Source organism: Acipenser ruthenus, chromosome 23, assembly GCF_902713425.1.
Source record: "Acipenser ruthenus chromosome 23, fAciRut3.2 maternal haplotype, whole genome shotgun sequence".
In the NCBI taxonomy this organism is placed as follows: domain Eukaryota; kingdom Metazoa; phylum Chordata; class Actinopteri; order Acipenseriformes; family Acipenseridae; genus Acipenser; species Acipenser ruthenus.
Window position 1 is genome coordinate 20,920,062 of NC_081211.1, and position 13,205 is coordinate 20,933,266.

General features: G+C 36.5%; 1 protein-coding gene across 1 annotated transcript in view; it reads right to left on the reverse strand.

The window, feature by feature from the left end:
• LOC117413423 (short transient receptor potential channel 7) overlaps positions 1-10,924 on the reverse strand; it is a 33,512-nt gene extending 22,588 nt beyond the window's left edge. The window contains exons 1-2 of the mRNA XM_034022598.3: positions 10,556-10,924; positions 51-828 (exon numbers count right to left, since the gene is read on the reverse strand). Coding sequence (XP_033878489.3) covers positions 51-828; positions 10,556-10,557 — 780 coding nt within the window. The 5' untranslated portion in view covers positions 10,558-10,924. The remainder of the gene's footprint in view (positions 1-50; positions 829-10,555) is intronic.
• Positions 10,925-13,205: the final 2,281 nt, after the last annotated feature.

A 13,205-nucleotide genomic window follows, 5' to 3' on the forward strand; every position in this document is an offset into this window, starting at 1 on the left:
AATCTTCACCTTCGTACAATATATCAGCCGTTTATGGTTTACTTTCCTACCTTAAACTCTGTTTCTATATTAGCTAGTCTGGCCAGCTCGTTGCTGAGCTCTAGGGCAGTGAGGACAGGGTCTTCACTGGATAGAGACAGGTAAGCAGCACTGGCCAGACCCTTATAAGCGTTCATTCTAGAGCGAGAATGACTGAAGGAGTCCTTTCGCTGCTTCTCAATGCATTCGTAACACTTGCAGAAGTAGTCATGGGGCTTCTCAATGCGAGCCCCCTTCAGCAGGAGAATGTGCACAATCTCGTACTCCTGGCAGTGGGAAGCTAGAATAATGGGGGTGATGTCATGGGAGAAGCGAGTTCCGTCTTCGTCGTAGGCATAGAAGTCATCATCTCGGAGCTCCTGCTCCAGCGGGCTGAGGGTGAGTCGAAGGCCTCCAGCAAAGGCCGGGTGACTAAGTATGGCTTCCACAATCCTGACATAGCCTTTGCTAATGGCCAGCAAAAGGGCATCCCCCACCCGCGCCAGATTGTCCTTTTTCAAGAGGAGCTCTGTCACCTCCAGGTGTTCGTTCCCTACTGCCAGCTGCAAGGAATTCTGGCCCATGTAGTCCACGCAATTGAAATTCAGGGTCTTGGACTCCTCCAGCATCTTCCGCACCACAGGGATATTGCCATATTCAGCGGAATCCAGGAACCTTTCCTCTTCTGGGGTGAGGCTGGTCCCTTTCTCGTTAAACATGTAGGCTGGCCCCCGAACTGCCTGCCGCCTACCCTTCTCCCGGAGTGTTGTGTGCCGCCTCTGCATGTTTTGACCACTGCTGCTCTCAAGCCTATAAAATAGAGAATTCAAATTGTGAGCAACAGTTTGAAAGCACAATACAATTCATTAATTTCAAGTGTGTTTCATGACATAAATTTTACAAGGACCTGATGTGATACAAATATTATCTTATTAAGTTTTTTGTATATTATTAAACCATTCATTTTATTTCTTCAGTTGTTTTTAGAGTAATTTGTTTTTTTCCCAAATGCTTTTTTTGTATTTTATTCTTGCATTACCATACTCCATTTCCATGTACTTTTTTTTTTTTGTAAAGAAACTCTTCTGCTTTCATTTTTCTTTTCACCGGGTTTTAATTGACTCCCTTGTTTGTTCTCTGTCTCGCCTGCGTCATGTCCTTGCCCTGAAGCTGCTTCCTGCTGGTTTGTTTTGACCATCACTGTCCATATGTTCCACATTGATGAGTTTATTCATCATCACCCTTATTTGCATATCCCTAATGATGGTACCTTCAGCTGTGCTTGTCCCTTGTTACCAATGCGTTTTATGTATTATTGCCTTCATAAGAGCTGCAATCATTCACTATTATTAGGGTGCCCATATAGCTCCAGTTTTACTCACAGTTTGGGACAGTTTTTTTTCTTCTTTTCAACCTTTTACCTGCCTTTTCCTTTCAGAGTTGTAGGAAAACAATTACCAGAATACATGGTATTGTATGTGAACTGAATTGTTGTCAGCAGGTTGTCAACAACAAGAACAATGCTGCATTTAAAAGGCAGCTTAATTAAAAGAAAAAGATTATCACGGCCCTTCAAAAATGAGAAAAGCAATTTGTAAACGTGAGATGAATAGAGTATAAAGGTTGCTTTCTTTTTTTACGCAAATGCCATTTTAGCCAAGCTTATCAACTTATTTTAACACTTCATCATAACAATTAGTTTCTCCTATTAAAATATGGTAAAACCTCAAATTAAATTACCAGATGATCAATTCCAATAGTTTATTATTTGCAGCTCGGTATTTGAAGATTTGAATGCCTTTATTCATGCTATTAGCTGCAGGAAGTGTCCCGTGATCATGTTTAATTTTGTTTGGTGTCTGTTCACTACATAATGCCATGGCCTTGTATGCAGTCTACATTATTGGTAAGCAGTGCTTTGTTTAAATTCCCCAAAGATCGTTTTAGTCTGAGGCTCATCTAGTACAGAGGAGTGCAGAATGGGTCATGCAATCAGGAGCTTGCTGGTACAAATCCTGGTCATGCTAACTTGATGTTCAGTCCTCCTGATTAGCAGGTGGGTTGCAGCACTACGGAAGCATTTGAATTGGGTATCTCAAATATGGCAGAAAAACAACATTTGGGATAATATGAATGTTTATATAAGTATCAAACAACCTAAATAATGACCTAAGAGACATGATAATGCTATTTTTGTTTTGTTTTTTTGACAAGTAATGATTAGACACATATTATAGCCCTTATTGTGAATTACCAAGCATAAAAAACAAACATCTTTGACTTTAAAATCTGTATAAAACACACTTTGGTTTTCATTCTAAACATCCAATTATCCCCATAGCTACACAACATGAAGGCAACTAAATGTACTGGTGCACTCAGGCTCTCTTTTCACTCCTTGCCATATTACTAATTACCCAAATAAGCTTCTCAAGAAAGAATGAAGTTCCTAATGCAGTAAACATTGAGACAGTGAAAACACATACTGTCCATACACAATATATAATTTAGCATCACAACCAACTGGGCAAAAAAAAACTGTAAGAGTAGGAAATATTTTACAATGTGTTTTCTTTTCTCTAATTAGACAACAGTTGAATGCATGAAAAGCGCAGTTGAAAAGCTGCTACATTATTTGAAATACTTAAATTTGTGCTGGCGTATTCAAGTTCCTGTGACAGATCAAGTGAAGACTGTTTCTTCATTGAAGCAGGGTGATCAAGGTGCTTGTAATGCAATGTCCACAAGGGACTAAAAAAGTTTAAACTAAGCTGAAATACTAATTGTACAATACATTAAAATGGACAACAACATGTCTTTAACTAATTCTCTTAACCAAATGCAAGTTTCTATTCATTATATTTGATGTACCACTGTCCTTATGAGACAGATTTTTCATTAAAATATTTCATATACTGTATATTTAAAGAGGAGACAATTATCAATTGTCATAGATACCACAGTATTTCATGTGAAGGGGTCTTGAGTGGGAGAAACTGGGTGATACAAACCCCACCTCAAATAAATGTCTTTTTGGGGTATCACTGCACGTGTGAGATGGCTTGATCAATATTATCCTTTAGGAGATGATGTTCAGGGACACCAAAATATTTAGTATGTATTGGGTCTGAGTGTGATAAAAGGGGAATTAAATGTCCCACCTCTAGTCATTATATTTCAAGGTCGTATGACTTTGTTTTAATATTTTTGAGGATAATGTATTAATGCAAACCCATTTATTAGATTGGAACCTTTGTCTAAATATAGTTGGAAGCTGCCAGTCTACAGTAGCCTCTAGCTCTCAGACAATTACCATTTCTTGTTCAATATGTGCATAGTGATGAACACATCTAAATGCAGATAATAAGGGAAATATGGTGTATTTTACCCACACAGATCCAAGGTCAGTTTTGATGTTATCTTCAAGGTCAGAGATAAATGATCAAATAAAGCGGTAAAAGGAAGCTAATGAAGTCCTACAGCCCTTAACACTATGCAACTTCGAATCATGTCACTCATTTCTATTTAAAAATGCATGAGGAAGTGAATGTGATTTTTGTTATAGATTAATGAATACGAGTATTGAAGAATAATACTTAAATTACCAAGACTCTTCAAAGTAAGAGAGGCTATTGAAAATAGCTGGGCATACAGGGGAGGAATCGTGAAATAGCTGCAAGTGTAAATAATATTCTAGCTATCTGCTGTCATCTCTTTTTGATACCAGCACACACCTGTGGTGGGAGGAGTACCATCAAACAGGATAACTGGCACGGTTACAAGGAAGGCGAATCAATAGATATGATAAATAGGCTATTAAAGTAATGCCTGTGAAAGAGAATGAGTTCTCATTGATGTGCAATGTGGATATTTGATTTGTTTGGTCTTTGACAGCCAGCGTGTTTCCTGGAGAATGCAAATGGTAAAGCATTCATTCGAGAGGATTATCTTGTGAGAAATATAAACACCCAGTTACTGCTGGATGTTTATCTTTTCAGACGCCTTCTGTAAAAACGTATGCTGCCACCAAGGACATTTGCTTGACAAAATCAAGATTTGTATAATGCGTTAATCAATATTCCTAGGCTATGGTTATGAGCATTCAGGACTCTGAAAATGTAATTTCACTGAGGCATCTAATTACAATCAGCTTTACTTAACTGCTACTGTAACAGATAGTGTTGTGTGATTCGCTGCCGTTACGGATTCTGTCCCCTGTGGGTGAGATGACATGAGGTTAAAAGCCCCATAACCATGAATGGAGACAAACCTGGCTCTTTTGCATAGCAGATAAGTGCGAAGTTGCCAGTTCATGCCCAGCCTCCACTCTGTTACACTACTGTATGACCAAAAAGTGCTTTGAAGACTTCCAAATGCCTGTCTAGTTTTACTAAAACTACTTACCCACAGATTCCATTATTAGGTTGGGGGATGGAAGGAATCTACTGAGATTATTAAACATGAAATAATTAATGATAACACATATAATATAATTATTATTATCTACATTAATGTTACACAATACAATATACTATCAAGATTAACATCTAACATGGACACCCAGCTTATAAATTGCCATCAAAAGAACAAGCTTACTTTTTTGGTACTATTTCTAACATAATTACTTACTTGCCCCTTTCCCAATAAATGGAAGTCAGTTATAATCACGCCAATTTAGGATGAAGCAATACTGTTGCTAGCACTCTGGATGTAGAAAGCTGTTGATTGCTATGTGAATCACTTTGTACAGGGCAATCAGCCTTGTAGCCTTACCCAGTTACTGGGTCATGAAAGCCAGATGCATTTAACAGTTGTCACACAGTTTTAATCTTTTTGTTAGAGCCCAACACATCTGATAACTGTATTGTGAGTCCCTATTGTTTTTTTATTTTTTTTTATAAAAATATAAAAATAAAACAAATACAAAAATAATTAATTGTATACAGTTTTTTTTCTTTCTTTCTTTTTTTTACTGGTCCTAACTTACAGTCACTTTCTACCACTTGCATATTGCATGGCAAAAACTATGGTTTCTGTTGTCTCTTCTGTTGTAAGGCTGTGCCGTCATCGATTACCACCGGCGATAGTTGAACGAAGTGACAGTGCCTGTAATTGACGGTTAATCTTCTTCTCAGAGATTGTCTCACTGAGATTGTAAACTGTCACATCAAACCAGTATCGGTGATGTGAACACAATCTAATGTGTTTACGCTGTTATATAAGAAACAAGTTGTTTTGTGTGAAAAGAAGGCGAGTATAAGATATTGCCATACTGTAAAACCTGTACGGTAAAAGTTACACAACAGAATCTAAGCAAAACTTATAAACTTACAGTCTGGATTGTGTAAACCTACAGCATGATCACAAAGTCATTGTATCTTTATTTTCAATTCTTATTACAGTAAATTACCTGATATATATATATATATATATATATATATATTTTTTTTTAAGGTTGAGTGGACTTCTGAAGGAGCACAGCAGCTTGACAAATGAGCATCTGGCAGTCTCTCACATTGAGAGATGCATTTGCACAGCCTGTGCTCCCAACTTCAAAGGGTGGCAAGAAGTGAAATAATCTCACATTAGCTTCATTCTTTTGTGACAAGCAATGTAATTACTGGAATCAAATAAAAAAAAAGTAGTGCCTGTGATATTACTGCGACAGCTCTCTGGTGATAGATAGAATATAATCTTAACTTTTCTATACTGAAGAACCCAGACCTTGGTCATTCAAGGCCATCTGCATTTGTGGTTACAGAGCTTTAAACCTCATCTCAATTTTGGCAAGTAAAGTAAAATAATCTCGCTCTGTGCTTTTTTTTTTACTCCTCCAAACATGCTCCCTACATCTCTTCTCAACACTAGTAATTACTATCCACAGGTGCTGTGGACCCAGGGCACTTTTAAAATGCCCACTGCCTATTCTGCTACGTGCAACCACTCGCTGTACCCTCTAGTAGGATCATGTTAAGTCCTCGCCAGTTGTATGGTTGCATTCTTGCTGGGCTGTCTACTCTAAGTTTCTGCACAGGTGGGTATTTAAGTCCAGGGGTTCCATCTACTTGCAAGACATTTCTTGATCAATCATGTGATTTAGAATTCATACCTTTTTGAGCTTCTAAGAGTTTTTCCATTTTTTTCAGTTGAATTTTTCATAAACATTATTCCTTTTTACTTATTTATGAAGAATCTATAATAAAATGAGTAATAACCGGGGCTTCCTCAAGGTGCCTGGGAAAGCCCTAGCTCGTCCCTTTAAGGAGCGCAGAATAACCAACACCAAAGTACCTTGCAAACTCTGCTCCCTTACAGTGGATATTTCTTTTAATGTATGGTAGGTGTAGCATTAAATGGAACCAAATAATTATTACAGTGATCCGTCGCATATCCGACTGTGGTGGGACCAGAGTCAGGGTGGATATCTATAAAGTCGGATGAATGAATCCTGTTTTAAATACCATTATACAAAGCAGTAACAATTACTATATTCACACAAATATTGTTTTGAGATTCAGCTTTTATTAGGGAACTCCCCTAAATCCCTTGTTTGGAAAGATACAGGGTATTAATGCTTGTGACAGGGTATGCGTCTGCTGTGTGGGTGCATGCATTCACTGCTCATTGACAGGCAGGAGATTGAGAAGTTGATACGCCTCGCAGGTGAACAGGATGTATTTACATATCAACACAGTGAACAGCTCACGTGACACTACCAGCAATGGCAGCGCACGGAGCACATACAACACAGTATATGAAAACTTTGGTAGGAGCTGCAATATCTGAACTAATCTCCTCTGTTCAAAAATAAACTAATGTTGTTGAAGAGGTTGATCATGGTGGATAAACAGTTAGGGTGGATATGTGACGGACAGATACGTGACGGATTACTGTATATGTAAACACAGATATAGATGTTGCTCGAATCCCTGTCTTCCTCCTGCCCTGTTACAGTTTCCTGTACTAATGTTGCCATGGGTGACATTTCCAATGTACTGTAGATAAGCATTCAAGATGTCCCATTCTGTATGAAAGGTAAGAATGAAAGAAGCCAATGGCACATGACAACACTTTCAAAAAGACCTAAAAAAAAACATTGACATTAACACTTGTTCTGAGTGGTTTTAAACCTTGCTACTCAATATTCTTTTATTGATTTTCCCCACTTTTTTGAACTCTCTCTGATTCCTGTCAAATCCTCCAAGTCATGTGATACTGTGTTCTTTCAAACTCCAACTGTTCTATAGTACTGTGCTATACAATAGGTTCCTATGTTAAGATTTGATGGTGTCATCCTGCAAATATTGCCATGTTTATAGCTGTCAGTGTCAGCTTAAGCAACATACACCAATACCCTATATAGACCAACAGAACAGTAACCAAGACTTATAATGTGTATGCATCCTGTGGAAATTAGATTTCAAACAATGCTCTCTTGTTTCTCAACCTGTTTTTACCTGTAGTTAAAAGCTTGACTTTTGAGTCAAGGATTACAGAAAACAGAGCTTCGTTCAAATTGTTTGAGCAAATAGACAACAACAACAACAGCATTTCACCTATAACTGTCTTAACAATACAAAAAATTCAACAAAAAAATAGAAGATTTAACTAAATCATATCAATTGAATTATATATTAAGAAATACTCTTTCATAAAAAATAAATAAAACAAATAAAAAAAAACATGGAAGAGGACAGAAGAGAGTTCCAAAAGAAGAGGCATAATGCGAATATGCCCTTCCAACTTTAATGCTCAATTTGTTCCTCAAAGGCCACAGCAAGCCTAAACGCAGGGAGCAGACAGAGAAATAAGGAGACAACAAATCTATTCAGTACATGGGAGCCTAGCAAGCCACACATGGCTTTGATTGAAAGTCTTTTGTTAATACCACACCCAGTGTGTGCTCTGTCCTTTATTGTTGTTTCTGCTTCACTTACCACTTGCCATGCTTAGCAAACAGCGCTTCTGTAAAGACTCCCATGACAGATTGTGGGGGAGTGGTTGCATATTAGTGTTGTGCTGTACACTTAAGCCCATAGGTAAAGGTAAAGCTTTGAGGAATCTTTTTCAGATGAAATGGTGACTGGAATAATTAGTAAGCGTGGCAGATAATGGTCTAAGCAATACAGGATCACAAAAACACACATTATAGGATATTATACAGGTAAACAAATACAATATGAACATATTAGGTGATGTTAGATGATATGAAGTATCTCTTAGTAACACAAATAATAAACTGGGTGAAAAAAATCTGTACACCATATAAATGCAAGTAGGTGTTTAAAAGACACACTGGCTGTCTACACACATCAACGTGCACAATGACCACAACCAACATTTACATGACAAACAAACACAACAACAACACAACAACAACACAACAATTCTGCATTGGATTTCTTCAAAGAGAAACATCTGTTGCAAAGATTGACTAACACATGCTTTACTTTTGTATTTGGTTGGCAAGACCTTCCTCTGAGTACACTAATGGGGGTCCTCCTGGAATTGAAAGGCATGCTTAGACTATGATATAACTGAGTGGCATGTTTCACTGCATGCCTTTTAGGGAAGCCACATGGGAATTATACAGTATACTGCACTCTTCCATCTGGATGGGCTTTCCTCTTGACGCAGTCATTCATTGTGCAGGAATGAAAACAAATGAACACTTAAACAAACACAGTTTCTGCCTCCATATGCTTCTTTTTTGTGATTTATTTCTGGTAGGTTTGATACAGTATGCACAGTTCACATGAAAATGTGTTTGTATTCCTATTTGTTTACATTCCCAAAGCATTACACCAGTTTAAGAATGTAATTTAAAAAACCTTGTTATACCTTAGGAATCAAATGCAAAACAATACTACTACTAAAAAAAATAATACAATGTTATTCTCAAATGAGGCTTATGCATTATACAAGAAATGCTAGTCTGAATCTATTTTTGTTTCTTGTTTTCTTTTTCTTTTTTTTTGGTTCTACAGTGGCAGTGGCCGTATTGACACCCTACACTTAATATAAGATAATTGGAGAAAACATGTTCAATACAAGCATGTGGTGACCATTAGCCACTAATTAGTATGATAAAGACCAAAATACACAATTTCTGGTAGTTTCACAAAAAATCTTATTATAAAAAAAGCACCTTTACATTAATACGTACAGTATATATATATATATATATATATATATATATATATATATATATATATATATATATATATATATATATATATATAAAAGGATTGAAACCATTACACAGTAACTATGCTGCATTATAATGTCAATAGCCAGAAAAAGACAGCAGGTAGGAGAATCGTCTGCGCAGCTAAAAAACAAACAAACAAAAAAAAACTTAACAGCCAAGGAGATAAAGAAAGATTATGAAAGAACTGTAGAACGGCACCCTAAGACAGAAGAGTTGTATGCACGTAGATGCAAACCACTTTTAAAGTACATTCATCAAACACATCGTCTAACATTTGCTGTTTGCCAAGAAAACCTTGTACCTATGTGATTAAAGATCAAATGAATACAGCCATGTAGCAAATCATTCATTCCCAACCCGACAACGACCTAAAGCATACGAATTCTTGAAGAAAACGAAGACAAACTTTCTGGCACTGCCCTGGCAATCACCAGATCTCAATCCAGTAGAAATCATTCGGATTTATCTGAAAAAAGCTGCATCCAAGCACTGTATATCCAATCTATCTAGCATTGGGTATCCAATCTGTCTCAGCTGGAAATACACTGTACACGTATAAATAAATATAGGCATGGGATGTATTACTGATCAGTGAGACAGTTTGAACAGAATACAAATGTGCATGGTTCTATTGAGTTTTCACACCTTTATACATATTTAACTAATGTGTCTTCATAATAAGGTTAATTTAAAACCATAAAATAAGTTGTCTTTTTACATACTGTACAGTCTATTTTTGTGTAAAGAAGAAAGGACTATTAATTTTAAAGTATCATATTTCACACTTTCTCCACCTGAAGTCGTCGAAGAAGGTCTCGAAACTTCAACAAATATGTTCTTATTATTTGAATAGTATTGAGTTATCAAATAATATTAATGCCGTGTAGCTGAAAATTATGATCTTGATTTACCTATTACCTTGTTTACTTTAAGGTTTTATTTAAGTTTCGATTGCGTTTCATTTTATTCAATTCGAGTTTGAATTAACCGTTTTGGTGGCTTCTATCGAATACATTGGTATATATGTTGAATAGTTAATGCAAGAATCTTACAGAGGAATAAAAAAAAACTTGAATTAAAATGCTACAAAAGATAATGGTTTGGAATAGTCAATGTGTTCACATAATCGGTGTATGAATTTACCTTTTTAATTTAAACAAATGTTTCTGGCATTTTTTTGTTTGGTGGATGTGCATTTGTTTAGTTGTTATGTTATTTGCTAATACATTTAAATGTAATACTGATTAATAATAATAATAATAATAATAATAATAATAATAATAATAATAATAATAATAATAATAATAATAATAATATGCTACTTACATATGCTGTCCAGTGCAATCGTTTTCGTTGTCTAAATCGGGGAAATAATCCAGGTTATGGCAGTAATAATCCCCCAAATCCTCTTTACTCTGAAAACGCTGTCCATCGTCCTGGAATGCTGAGCAGTTTTCTTCATATTGGTGGAATTGTGCGTCGTTCTGTCCATGGTTCTGAAAGAAAGAGTCCTGCTTTTCATACTGTTCACTTCGCGGTTTCTCTCCATAATGAAACGAAGTGCCGGTATTCACACAACGTTGAATTAACTTTGCTTCTTGAACGTGCAAAGTGTCCTCTCCATACTGCTGAGTTAACTGTAAGATCTGCCCATGTTGGTGAAAAGAGAATCCCCGCTGGTTATGTGGAGTTGAATTGCTCTCTCGCTGTTGATTTGACGAAGAGGTTTCAGCTCCCGGGTGCTGGAGTAATGAAATGCTCTCTGCACTTGACTCAGTTGCTGGGCTGTCGTGTCCCTGCTCAGCTCTATCATTTATTTCACCTTCTTCAGACATTGGGATTGCTCATGTAAAGTATGATCAGTTTTTATTTTTATTTTTTATGAACAAACCTGCAGTTTACTCCATAAAGCCGCGTTTCTTTGGAGATATAGTAAGAGTTGCAGGACGCTCAGTTTGCTAAACAGGTGAAAGGGTTTTTCAATTTTTTTTTTAATTTCACATGCAGTAGGTTCTGCCACAGGTCTGTGACACAATATACTTCCATTGCCTTGAGGCCAATCATATACAAGCTTGCAAAGAGACAACGTCAGCGTCTGAGTAGTCAGTTGGATGTCTTTGCCAAAGTAAAAAGTAGTACCTGTCAGACAACAAGTAATTTAGCAAGGTGTTTATCATTGTTTGCTAAATTAAGATGTATTTAATAAATAATATTTAACATGTTCGTTGTTTTACTTTTACACTTGAATGCAGCCTATTCCCCCTAAATCCTGATTTATCATTAGATTTTTCTTTCTTTTTGTGTGTGTTGTTTTGTATGCTGGTAAATCCACGAGTGACATAACGACATACAGCAAAAGTTTATCATCACCCTATAGAATTAACACATTTTGCTTCATAAAGTCGAATGAAACATGCTGAATAAAGTTGATAACATATTGAATTACATACCGATTTGTAGTTTTCCATATACTTAATGAAAAACTGACAAAAATTGAAAAATGTGACATTCTGAAATCTAACATGAAATACTGTGCTGTTATGGCTTCGGGTTGACTTTTGATATCATTTTGTAGTTTCTTTGATTAAATGATGTTAAGTAAAATATCTAAATTATGTTCTTATCGTTTTTAATTATGTCTAATGCTAAAATTCTAGGTGATGCTAAACTTTTGGCCATAGCTTTAGGTGGCCCTAGAGTCCCGAAAGGGATATCTCCACTTACTCAGTATTTTATTCCAGCAAAGATCATTCCTGCCTTCTAATAATATTATATCTGCCTTGCCGTACAGGCTTGAGCCTGGTCAATACTTGGATGGGTGACCCTCAGGGAAAATCAGATTAAGCAGAAGTGTTGGTGGCACAGTGGGAGGACTCTTTCACCTGAGCCAGAGCTCAACCAGTGCTCCAGCACGGAGGAGATGCTGTCCTTCTGGTGACATGTTAAACCATGGTCCTGTCTACTCTTAGTACATTAAAGACTCCAAGGAATTATTCTGAAGAAGAACAAGAAGTTGCCCCAGCCTGGCTAAATTCCATAACAGATCAATACAATACTGGCCTGGCTAAATCCTCACAATTCATATCTCCATCAGCCCTCCCCTGTTCCGCAGGTCAACGTCAACATGTCTGGAATTATTTCAGTGTGTTAATTTATTAATCCACTTTAGCTAACATGTAGACATTAATTATCATCTTTTTTATGCATTCATGAATGATTTCAGAAAATCAGTTGCTGAATAGTGTAAAACATGAATCCTAAATTGGAGTTGAATGAGGGGTCCACAAAGATTTATCTCAATAGGGCTATAATAAACTGTCATGAGGGACCTATTACCTTGTGGGTATTGTAGTAAATTATGATATAAGGACACTGTATAGTTCATCACATGTCAAAGGCTTTTTTGAGTAATTTACATAGTGTCAGTAGCACATAATTGCTTTCAAAGATGATACAGTTAATATTTCGGGGTCTTTTAAAGTTTAAAAATCTGTATGATTTTAATTGTAGGAAAACACTGACAGATTGAGCTCAGTAACAGATGAAAGACTTTAATGGATCCCCCAGAGTTACCAATAACTGAAAAATAGAAAATAGAAATCATGTCAGCAAATGTTCAGTATCATCTGAATTGCACTGCATAATACTGATTTAGTTGATAAAATCCAACGCTCAGGTGACAATAAAATGCATAGTAAAACAAGACTGATAGCAATTCAGTACACACTGAGAAGTGAAGCAGTGACTGTTCCTTACCAAGACAACGTACATCAGGATGTGAAGGTGGGTTATAAAGAGCCCCCCTAATGGATATGGTCCCTGAAGAGTAATATTAAAGGAGAATGCACTACAAACTGTGTATCCAAGCAGCATTCTATTATTTCACAGCTTTTTCGAGTGTATGAAAGGGTCCAGTTAGATCATTATGTTTAGCTGTGGAAAACCTTTTTTTCTGCAAAATCCCTTTTTCATATTT